At 34.9% G+C, this 12,403-nt stretch overlaps 1 protein-coding gene across 1 annotated transcript in view; it reads left to right on the top strand.

The window, feature by feature from the left end:
- The first annotated feature begins 2,237 nt into the window (after positions 1-2,237).
- LOC137198158 (transcription initiation factor TFIID subunit 12-like) overlaps positions 2,238-12,403 on the top strand; it is a 153,598-nt gene continuing 143,432 nt past the window's right edge. Inside the window, exons 1-5 of the mRNA XM_067611820.1 lie at positions 2,238-2,513; positions 4,150-4,425; positions 5,710-5,955; positions 6,888-6,971; positions 7,341-7,406. Of these exons, the coding sequence (XP_067467921.1) occupies positions 2,453-2,513; positions 4,150-4,425; positions 5,710-5,955; positions 6,888-6,971; positions 7,341-7,406 (733 nt within the window). The 5' untranslated portion in view covers positions 2,238-2,452. The remainder of the gene's footprint in view (positions 2,514-4,149; positions 4,426-5,709; positions 5,956-6,887; positions 6,972-7,340; positions 7,407-12,403) is intronic.

The following is a 12,403-nucleotide window of genomic DNA, read 5'->3' as shown; positions in this document are numbered from 1 at the left end:
CCTCTATGGGTGATGCTACAGCTACATGACAGATTGCACAATTCATCCTTGTACAAACTGAGCTCTAATATTCCTGGACAGAAGTGAACTTTTCTCCAAACAATCATCAGTCACCATCAGCTGCTCAGCATCATTTTCTTTCACTTTGTGCATTTTGATGCAGATCTGGAAATTTCTGAATACAGTAGAATAAATTCAGAGGATTGTTCAGACTTGTTGTTCTTTGTTTTTTCTTTGCATGATGTCGCACTTCACACATACTCTCCACCCAACTCTGCACTACACACCAATGACTAGAGTTCCACATCCTTCCCTATTTCTATTTTTGTGCACCGATTACTAATAAACTGATGTAGGAGTCATTTCTGCTTTGATGTTCTATGTGTGATTTCCTTTTAACTCTATTGAACCACCTTGTTTCCTGGATCAGAGTTAAGTGTTTTGCTGCAAAGCAATGATTGTTGAAAATAAGGATATTGGATAATTTGATTGAGCTCTCTGTCTCCCACACAGTGGATGAGACAGTCCCAAACGAGGCAACATCTGCTTGCTGATATTTCACCAAGCAAATATATTTTTTGTCTGGTCTTGATATGAGGTCGGGTTTGTTATTGTCCAGTTCTGGAAATTCAAAAACAAAAGTAATTTGTCTTGAGTCCATCTTTCAGTTCAAGCAGTGATCAACAGCATCTACAAAGGTTAGTTCAACTGGGGTCAAAGTTCAACACATTTGATCTTTTGGTGCACCTGCACAGAGCCGTCGCAACAAACCACAAATACAATGATGAAGATGCACACAAAAGCAGTTTTTCTGTGATATTGTGAAAACACCATCAGTGTGTCTGTATTTAGCATTAGTGACCCGACCGCCAGCATAACGTTACCTCAGATTTGTTTAGTTTTTAACTGACACTGGCCATATTTCCCCTCTCGTACTTGACTGGTCATACTTCACACAAGTTATATTGAAATGTTTGTTTAATGTTTAACAATAAAAATTGGGAAGTGAAGGCTTTTAATTTTATTAATAGCATAATGCAGTAACAATAATTTAACAGAGCAAACGGAAGCAGATCAGAAAACAGGGAGGCTTCGCACTACAATATGAGCAAATATACTTATCAAACAGAGGGAATTAGGAATAAAGGCCTCTCTCTAATATAAGGCTGCTTCCAATAAAGGCCTGGTACCCTCTGCAGTTTAGGTAAATAAAGGCCACTATTAGAGAAAATACGGTAAGTGTGAACATCATCTGTTTTACTGCTTTGATCTGACACTTTTAGCGTCTTTCAGCTATTTTATAAGAATGACAAACCTGTTTCCAGCCAACACTACACAGTTGAATGTCTTTCCCACGGTTCAGCATCATGAGAGTGTGACCTTAGTGTCTGTGTGTGGTTAGACCTCAAAGCCTAAATATAGTCTCGAACTATGTTCACCCAAAATGTGGTGGTTTGCTTTCTTCTTTCTTTGGCAGCTCTCATTGTTCAGTTTCTTTTCTTTGGTTGTTGAGTTTCTTTTTAAAAATGTGATCTATTTTTGTTTTTTTTGCTAAACATCAGTCACTGTTTCTAACTGCATTTCCCACAGATCACCTGTCTGTCGATGATTTTAAGTTGATTAGTTTGAGTTTCTTTGACCTGCTCGTTAGTCTTTCAATGGTGATGAGATAAAGAGCCAGATATTGTTCTCAGGAGTTCAAGGAGAAATAACCAAAGCTAAAAGAGTAAATATTGGACATAGATTCATCAGATCAATTTTATATTTGCTGTTATTAAGTCGCACATGAAGGTAATTTATGAGACAGTGTTGTAACATACTGTATGTAGGGAAAAGTGTGTTTTTATAATATGTGAATGTCTTTGTGTACAAATCAAATCATCACTTTTCTAAAATTAAAAAGAATGAATCTGCAAACAAATTAATTAAAAATGTTTTAAAAGATCTGTGAATCTAATTTGTTAGTTAGTTCATCTTTATCTGTTCAGGAAATCACATTAAGACCAAAATCTCTTCAGCAAGAGACCTGAGAACAAATTACATACATACAAGATCACAAGAAGACAGTTCATTCACACAAAACAACCACACACACACACACACACACACACACACACACACACACATACACACATTAAAACAAAAAACTAAAAAATATCAGCGAGTAAAACTTTAAAGTCTCTCAGTCTCAGTTTAAAAACAATAATAACTAATATGTTATAAAGTCATTTGAGTTACTTTCATGTCCTGGAACTGTCCGTGTGAAACATGATCACACTGTTCACACTAGAGTTTCCTCATCAGTGTTCATTAACCACAAAGAAAGAAAGAAAGATATTTTGGAGGTGAGAGTGCAGCCTTTAAAGTCAGATGAACACACGTATACACTGAGTTCCTGTTCTTCTCTCAGATAGAAACTGTCTCTGTTCATTGTGGTTCAGTCTGTTGGAGGATGAGGATGAACATCTGCAGCTGCCTGTTAGCTTTAGTTCTGGGCTGTAATGTGACAGCAGGTAAGAACTTTACTCTTTTTCATCAGCTTTAATAATAATGTTCATGTTTGTTCATGTCATAGAGTGAGTGATGAATGTGGTGCAACTCTTTATTTTTACTGGTGTTTTCAGGCTAAAAGAGTGCAGCATGATACATCTTATAGGAAGTATTGATAATTAATTAATTAATTAATTGAGCTATTGTTAATTCTTCTTTGTCTTCGGGATGTTTCCCTTCCTATTTTAAGCTGCTACTATCCAGCCCATATTAAAGAAATCTAACTTAGTTCCTGCTTTGCCAGAGAACTAGAGGCCTGTATCTACACTCCCAGGCTCCTCGACTGTCTGAACGCTATTAGAGACTGGACGGCAGAAAAGTTGTTACAGCTCAGTGCTGATGAGACGGAGGTTCTGGTTGTTGTTCCAGTAAAGGTTGCCTCTGTCACATTTAGGATCCCGTTTAAGATTCTCATTCTTACTTACAGAGCTTTGCACAGTCAGGCTTGCTGTCTGTCTCACACAAACGCCTTAAGACTCGTAGTGATCGAGTTTTTGAAGTCGTAGCATCTAAACTATGTAACGCTCTGCCTGCTCCCTCACAGTCTGCTGACTCTGTGGATTCATTTAAAAAGCAGCTAAAGACAAACTCGTTTAGACAGGCAGGGTAACCTGTAAGCACCAGGTCAGCATTTTATGGTTTTATTGTGTTTTTTAGTTTTGCACTATTTAATCATGTGACTTGGGTGGTCACTTCATCTGCTATGAATCTTTCTTTTTTGTATGTTGTATTACGTGCTTGTAAAGCACTTGCTGTACAAATACATTTACTTACTTTTACTTTTTACATATAAAGTATGTTGTCCATTGTTTCCAGTTTTTTTCATATTGTTCATATCGTAGTCTGAAGGTAAAGGTCAGTTTCTCCATACAGTGAATTTAGCTGATGTATAAAGTATTTTATAGAGATTTTAGTGATTTGTTGAAACACATTCAGGTTCATTGTCATATTCATGTATTTGAATAAATCAAGTTCAAAGTTGTTTATTGGTCACGTACACAAAACAAACAATACAATGTGCAGTGAAATGCAGTTTAGGCCCTCCTAGATTAGTTTATAGCTGCTAAGATTAAAGATAGAAATAATAATAAAGATGAAAAGGAAATCAAAAATAAAAATGTTATTTTATATATATATATATATATATATATTAATACATTAATATTATACATTAATATTGATAGTAAAAAGAGATGAACAGTGATATGAAGGTGCAAACATAGTCTAACCTACATATATTTATATGATCTAAAAATGATCTAAAATATCTACAGACTCACACAGTGACAAGAGACGGTGGTGCACAAATGTGCACGCACACAAAACCACATGTAAGGTTGCAGTGCATTGTGACCGCTGCCCCCCCACCACACACACACACATTAGCTGATGGTGTGAATGATGTAAAGTTAGAAGTTAAAAGTGAAGTGCAGTAATGCTTTAAGGTCTTCATGTTTTTCATGATTAGCAGTTTGCACTCGACAGTTAAATGTGATTCTGACTCTGATGGAAAACAACTTTTCAGCTCTTTGCAATATTAGAAATGTTGACATTCTGAAAATGGATGTTTAGTTATTGTAAACTGTGTTTCTTTTGCAGAAATAATCCATCAAATAGTCAAAGAGGAGCAACAAGTCTCTCTGCGTTGTTCTCACTCTGTGGAGGGTAAAGTGACGTGGAGCAGAGAGATTAACGGAAACACAGTTGACATATTTATAGCTGATGGTGACAGAGAGCAAAGATTTAATGACCCCCACAAACGATACGGTTTATTAGTAGATAAGTCACTGTTCATCTCTAGAGTTGCTGTCTCAGACTCTGGAAAATACTTGTGTAATAATGAAGCAGCTGTGGAACTGACGGTGATCCCATCAGGTAACATCAAACTCTGTCAAAGTTGTTCTGCTTCCTGTTTCTTACTGTTTCAAAGTCTCGTCTCTGTGCTTCACTTTTCATTTTCTAAACTGTGATTAAATACATACATTGACATATTAATGAAATGATGCATTTCAAAGGTAAATGTGGTTTTAACTTCAATAACAAATATATTGTAAGAAACAACATCATCATTACTTATTACTTTCATAACTCAAAACCAGGTTTTAATTTCACACTGACTGTTAAGAATAAAGGCCGAATTAATTTATAACATTAACTTCTTGTTACTGTAGTTACTTAAATATTTCTGTGTATTTTTATACGTTAATCATTTTATTTGATTTTTTTATGTGATGTGCTTTACTTTGTTTGTGGTAAATTAATAAACATATTTTTATGGTCAGTGAAGAAAAATATCTTTTTAAAGTTCTCTAATACGTCATTTCTATTGTTCTTTTCCTTTTAAAGGAACAGGTCGTCTTGTTCATGTAGAGTCACACAGGAAACAAACACCTGAATTAAGTCCTTTTCTCTAAAACCTCATTTAGGAACTTATAACCAACAGTCAGGAGCTCAAATGAACATTAAAGCTGTTTTTCTTGCTGTAATCATTCCTCCTGTTCATACTGACCATTAGAAGATCCCTTCATAATGACCTTACAATGGAAGTGATGGAGGACAAAATCCACAGTCCTCCTTCTGTGCAAAAATGTATTTAAAAGTTTATCTGAAGCTAATATGAAGCTTCAGCGTCCAAATGAGTCAAATTAAGTAGATATCTTTCAACGTTACAGTCTTTTTCAGTCCTCTTTCACTGTTCATATGGACACCTGACTGCTGGTTTAAGATTATAACATTTTCAATAAGCATCACTTCAAAGTGTGATCACAGTGTGTTCTGCACAGGAAACTTTGCAGCGTAAAAATAAACTCATCAGTGCAGAAACTGTTTCTAAATGACCTCAAACCTTTATTTATCTGTCATATTTCTGTACTGATGTTTCTGTTAATAAGTGGCCGACACAAACAGTCTGATAAGCTGATATCAGCCAATATATTAGTGCAGCTTTAAGTTAGGTATCAATACAGTCAGAGAACTTTTAGTGACTGTAACAATTCTCCACTTTGTGTAGAAACAGAAGTTAGTTTATCAAAGAAAATCTTGTTTTGGAACAAAACTCTTCCATGTGTCACTGACTTTATCATGAATACATGTGTTTATGATGGCATGTTATAAAACATGAATCTTGGTTTTTACTAACTTAATGTTTGTTGCTCACAGGAACAACAACAGTCAGTATTGCAGAGAAGTCCAACGTCACTCTGACATGTCCTGATGGAGGGTTACATGTTCCAACATGGACCAGAGAGATTGATGGAAAACAACAACAAATCAGGCCTCATGTTTCAGCTGTTGACAAGTATCTGAATATACCAGACGTGCAGCCTGGTGACTCTGGACTGTACTACTGTGATGGAAAACCAGCTGCAAATCTAAATGTGATCAAAGGTGATCAGTCTGAGAGAGGTGAGACACAAGAACTCAAAGACACACACAAAAATATGAAGGCAGCTAAAGCACAGAGAAGAAGTTATTTAAAGGAATAATCTGACATTTTGGTAACTTTATTAACATGTTTAACTTTCTTACTGAGAGTTAGAAGAGAAGATCAACCAGTGGTGGAATGTAACTAAGTACATTTACTTAAATACAGTTTTTAGGAACCATTTGATGTTACTTTCTACTTCCTGTCCGCTAGATCTCAGAGGAGAATATTGTACTTTTTACTCCACTACATTTATTTGAATGTGATAGTTACAAGTGTCTTTCCAGATCTATATTTTACAAATAAAACAGATGATGTATTTATATTTGTAATTAATTTAGATCACTTTGTAGAGATGTGTTTCTACTTTGACACATAAGAGTATTTTCTATTGATGGGTGTGAAAAGACATGTAAAATTCCAAGAGGGGTGAAAACTTTTTACAGGCAACGTATATTCTGTATATGTAAAATACAGACGGGTGACAAATGAAAGGAAAAACTGGTACCACCACTTAGATCGATACCACATTCATATCTGTCCATTACACATGAAGCTACAGCCAGCAGCCGGTTAGCTTAGCTTAGCATAAAGACTGGAAACAGATGGAAACAGCTAGCCTGGTGTTACAGAGAGTTATATGCAGAAATATAACGACACACAAGGCTGAACAATAACAAATATGATCAGTTCACATAAAAGAGAAACTTTAATGCTGCTTCAAATTAAACAGAAACAATATCCTCAACATTCAAGTGCTTTAAGTCATGAGAACATTTGCTCTGCTTGATAACTCACCACAAAACTGGCCATCACCTATTTCCTGTTTCAAAACTGATGAATGATTTCATAACTTTCTGTGGTAAAATGCATTTTGCTGCCCTGTTGTATCTATTTCCTCCATCTCACACAGAAGAAAACAGGACACCACCAACAACAACAACAACAAAGAAACAAAGTCACACCAAGAAACCCGGAAACAAAAAGAAGAAAGGGAGTAAGATAAAACAGATCTAAATGTTAAATTAAACTGATTAAAGGTGATCGATCTAAATGAACAAAACAACAGAAAACACTTTAAATGCAGTAATTAAACAAACAGATACAGATATAAGAGCCTGGGAAAGTTTTAACACTGTGTTCAAGTGAAACTATAGTTTCAATGTAGGAAGTCGAGCACACAACATGCTCAACATTCAGGTGGTTTTTGTTGTGAGAACTTGAACTGTTGCTGACTCAGCACAAATATTAAAGTAGTGTTGTTACTTTTTCAAAAACTGAATCATTTTGTGACATTCTGTAAACAGTTAGCTGTAGTAAAATACATTTTCTGCCCTGTAATATATATTTTCTCTATTCTGCACAGAAGATAAAAAAAAAACAACATCACCTACAACAACTTCTACAACATCACCACCAGCTGCAAACACAGGTATGACTGCAATAAATAAGTCAATAAACCCAAATAGAAAATGAACAAGTAAATGAGTAAAATGAACCAGATCTAAATGTTGAATTATAAAAGTAGAGCTGCAGAGGTGAGGTTAGAAAACTTTACAACAGATCATTCAAACACATTAACACATCAACTACAGGCTGTTATACATTTATTTTTGTAACATTTACTGTGACGGTCTATTAAATGTTAATTTTAAATATTAATTTTGGTCTCAGATTTATATCAATAAAAACTCATGATACAAGTTTGGTGTCAGGCAGGTTATCAAATGCATATTCAGTAAAGTAAACATTTTGCAGAGTCAGGCTCTTTCTGTGTGTGACGTGTACATATGAGCAGGAAAAGAGATGGAGACCAAGTGCACATACACAACTGTTTTGGCCGTCCGACAAAAAATGTCCCACCAAAGTTAAAAACAAACCTACAACCTTGATTTGAACGATCCCACACAGAAGATAAAAAGACACCTTCAACTACACCTGCACACACAAACACAGGTATGATCACATGATGAAACAAAGTCGTAACAGGTGTACGTCAGAGCTTACAACGAAGATGTGAAAACATGAATTCAAAGATGAAGATATGTATTCAGAGTATGTGGAAAAGACACTAGATTTACAGTAATATTCACTAAGATTAAAATGGAAGAAACTAATTAGTGATTGTGAATGTTTCCTTGTCTTCCAGACTCTCCTTACCTGTGGCAGATGCCTGTTCGTGTGGTGATCGTAATACTTTATTTAATCCTGATGATCAGCATCACCGTCAATACCTGGAGAAGAGGTGAATGACCTGAAAGTTGTGGATATGAAAATGTTGAGCAGCAAATATTGTTTTAAAAATTACAGTCAGATGATATTTTAAACTCAAGAAAGACTCAGTATTTTCAGATTTTACTTATAACAGCAGGAATAACTGGATATCAACTAGCAAACACTCACAGACATTATAGTAGCTCAGAGATTTGTACAAAGATGAACTGAGCAGAAGTTTGTCTGAATCAGACAAATAAATATTGAGTGACGGCCATTTTAATTCATTATGTTCCTGTAGCGCCACTTATTGGTGAAATGTGGTCAAATGAACCAGGATGGTTCAAAGTTGAAATGTGCACATGTCATCTAAATTTGAATTTATGAGTCATAGCAGTTTATGTCAGATCTGTCACACTTACTGAAATTATAGAAAATGGTCATAATAACTTTTTTTCAGTCTCATTCAAATATTATATGTATCAGCTTTGATTCAAATTGATCAGATGTGAGTAGTGAAACTCTGTTTGGGTGTAAATGTGTGTGGTGTTGGGCCGTGGCTACAAGTTTGGCTATCAGCAATGATTAATGATTATCAAAGATAATTATTAATTATTAAAATCAATTAATATATTATAAAATCATTAATGAAATTAATAATAATGGGGCACCACCCTGGAGTCAGGGAAAAAGATAGCCAATTCAGTTTCAAAGTGTACTAATCTATCAATTTGGAACTTCGATTAAAAATTAAGTTAATAACTATAAACAAAATTACCATATCAATAGCTAGTTAAGGTTGAAGGATTTTGGAGTTCTTTGCAGAGCAGAGGTTGGCAAAACTCATTCTTGTGCAATATTAAAAAAGACAACAGGTATATCCAAAAGCATTTATTTAACAAACAGGTAAAATAGCAAAACACACAATACTAATCTAGCTAAGTGTACCTATATACAAGTGTGAGTGTGCATGTGTGTGTGTGTGTGTGTGTGTGTGTGTGTGTGTGTGTGTGTATGTGTGTGTGGTGGTGGTGGGGGAGGGCAATGGCAAGATGGCTGCAGTCACCTGGTGACTGGAGGAGAAAGAGAGAGATAAGAGGGGAGTCTCTAGTTTTGATAACCTGGATCCATGGGTGGAGCTTCACACTTTGGGTGTGAACCCCCAGGGCTCAGGTTTCTTGGAGTCTTGAAACATGTGGTAAACTGTGGTCCACATGTAGTCCCAACAGTGGTCTATATTTATAGGTTTTATTTTTTTAACCATGAAAAATAATTCAGCCTCTCCACTCAACATTTCAGGAATCATGAGCCAAAACGTGAAGTGCCTCAGAACGGCCACATGATGGTGCTATTGCTATAATTGGTTCTTTCTCACATTCATTGTCCCAAGGCCCAACTTTCTACCACATATCTTTAAAATTGAAGAAGTAGCCTTTGAGATATCCTCATAATTAACAGACAAAGACATGGACAGACATGTCATGTTCCTCATTACTGTAACCATTAACATAAACATAATGCACTCTTTTAAATGTGTGATGCTGACTGATGAAGTTGCAACAGACGTGAATTGAAAATATCTTTAATCATCTCTATGTTTACCTTCTCTCCATTGTAGCGCAACAGATACAGAAGCAACACACAGCAGAAACAGAAAATCATCTCTGATCCTCCATCACACAGAAACAAGAGCGGTAAAAACCAACCTGTCAACAGTGTTCATCCTCATACAGTCTGACAGGAAACAGGTCTGGTTGACAGAGGTGCTGAACAACCCGCACAGCTAAACAGTTTTGGGCTAAATTTATATTGACAACATCTCTCATACACAAACATGCAGCTCACAACTCATTGTCATGTTCCTGCTGCTTTTGGTTTTACTGTATGCATCATTATGTAAATATTGGGAAACATCAATAGTGTGTGAAAATATGAATATCATTAAAACAGAAGTGTGAAGCAGGTTGGCATGCATTGACTTTTGAGATTTTTAATAGTTATAACTATTAAAAATATATTCAGTCTCTTTATCCTGTATTTTTAAATCATCACAGTAGCCATATTACAGCTAAATATGATAATTGAATATACTTTAAAAAGAATTACAATTATTATTGTAGTGATGTTGACTTACTGTTACTTTGCATTTACGCATGCAGCAGGGGTGAAGAGAATATGTAGCCGCAATGTCATGACAGCTTATATATGGACATTTCAGTATTTAGAAATAAAGCAACTTGCTGCAAACCTTTAAAATGACTTGTATGTGTCATTTTTGCATTTCCGAAACTTTTTTTGCCTTTGACAGACTGTCTGCTGTAGTCAAATGGAAAGAGGAACTCAAAACATCAATCTAGAATCAAATCTATTGTATTGAATCGCGAATCGATTGTGAATCGAATCGTGAGATTTCCTGAATCGTGCACCCCTAGTGTACATACCTGTTTACATTATTTTAGGTTCTCTTTTAGATTCACTCTATTAAAATCTTTAAAAACATGAAAATTGAATAAGTGAATGAACTGTGTGATATAATTAAACCTACATTTCTTTATCTAATAGGAACAAGGTTTGGGTTGTCAATATTTACGTGAAAAATTCCCTTCGCTGGTGTTTATCATTTATTTATTTGGTAATAATGCAATTATAAATGTTATTAATAAATACTGTACTAAGCCATCATGTCTGTGGTTATAAATATCATTAAGTCATTATTTAAGTGTTTTTATATTGATATATCAAGTCTACATGTGTAAATGTTAGTATTGTTAATAGGTGGGTTTTGGTCCAGAAGGCCCAACGTGATGAATACAAAAAGAGCTAAAAAGAAAAAGTCAGCGTGAGTGAGGATGAACACCAGCCAAAGGGATTTTGTGGCAAAGTTGCTCTAATTACTGTCTTATAACTGATCTATAAAGCATTAATAGATTATTTATTAACCATCAATAAAGCCATTAGTTAAAAGTTGATCCATCTCCTCTTTAGAAAGAGACACAAAGTCAGATTCAATGTTTGCTCACTGCTCAATTTTGACATTTAAATATTATTCTGACTGTTATTAAACCATCTACTAGACAGGACATTCTCATAATATTACTAATAATACTATGTTCGATATTTTCACTGCAATCTGTGTTTCTTTTACACAAATAATCCATGAAGTAATCGAGGAGAAGGATTCAATCACTCTGCGCTGCCCTCACTCTGTGGAGGGTAAAGTGACGTGGAGCAGAGAGAGAAAAAAAATCAAATTAGATGTACTGACAGTCGATGGCGACAGAGACATAAAACATGTTCATGATCCTTATAAGAAATACAGTTCTTTAGCAGACAAGTTGCTGCACATTCACAGAGCTGCTCTCTCAAATGCAGGAAAATACTTCTGTAACGACGAACCAGCTGCGGATCTGACAGTGATCCCATCAGGTAACATTAAACTTTATTAGTTTTTTTTCTGAATCAAAAACAATATTTAAAAAATCTAATTTCCACTTAACAATTGTAAGGTTTGATTTGTAAATGTTGCATATGTTGTTTAAAGTTTATTGTGAAAAATTTTATGTTGTATCAAAATATTGTGCAGCATAAAAAGGATGCACATATGACTCATAACTTTAAAATTAATCATATTTACTGCTGTTACTGTAATCGAGCAGTTATTTGTTGTGTTTGTTAAATTCTCTCAGCTCACTGTGAGCTGTAACAAATTCACAGAGTATCTTTAAGTAAAGCGTCAGTAAGTAAGTGTCATCCACTGCAGGTGTTAGTGTCTCAAATAAGATCTTGTTTCAGAGTTCAACTCATAAACACTTTACATTCAAGCTCAGTAATAACGAGGTAATAAGGAGGTGAAATCGTCTCAGTAATACTCTGGTAATAAACTGGTTAAATCTTGCTAATATCAAAACAGGAGGGTAATAATGTATAAAAAACATCTCAAGGTAAAAATGGTTTAACAAAAGCTCATCGGGTTTTATCAGAGTTAATATTTACTCAGTAATAAGGTAATTGTAAAATCTATCAGTAGACGTAATACTAGGTGGCATAATACTATTAGCAAAAAGGAAATAGAGGGGTGATAATTAGTTCCATGGTCTCACAATACTCATATAATAATATCAGTGTAATATCATCACATTCACAATAAACATACTGTAAAATCTTTTATTTCAGACCTGGAAACACACACAATAGTTTTGCTGTAAGAACCGCAGT

The sequence above is a fragment of the Thunnus thynnus genome, chromosome 15, assembly GCF_963924715.1.
Source record: "Thunnus thynnus chromosome 15, fThuThy2.1, whole genome shotgun sequence".
In the NCBI taxonomy this organism is placed as follows: Eukaryota; Metazoa; Chordata; class Actinopteri; order Scombriformes; family Scombridae; genus Thunnus; species Thunnus thynnus.
This window is presented reverse-complemented; position numbering and strand designations above follow the sequence as displayed.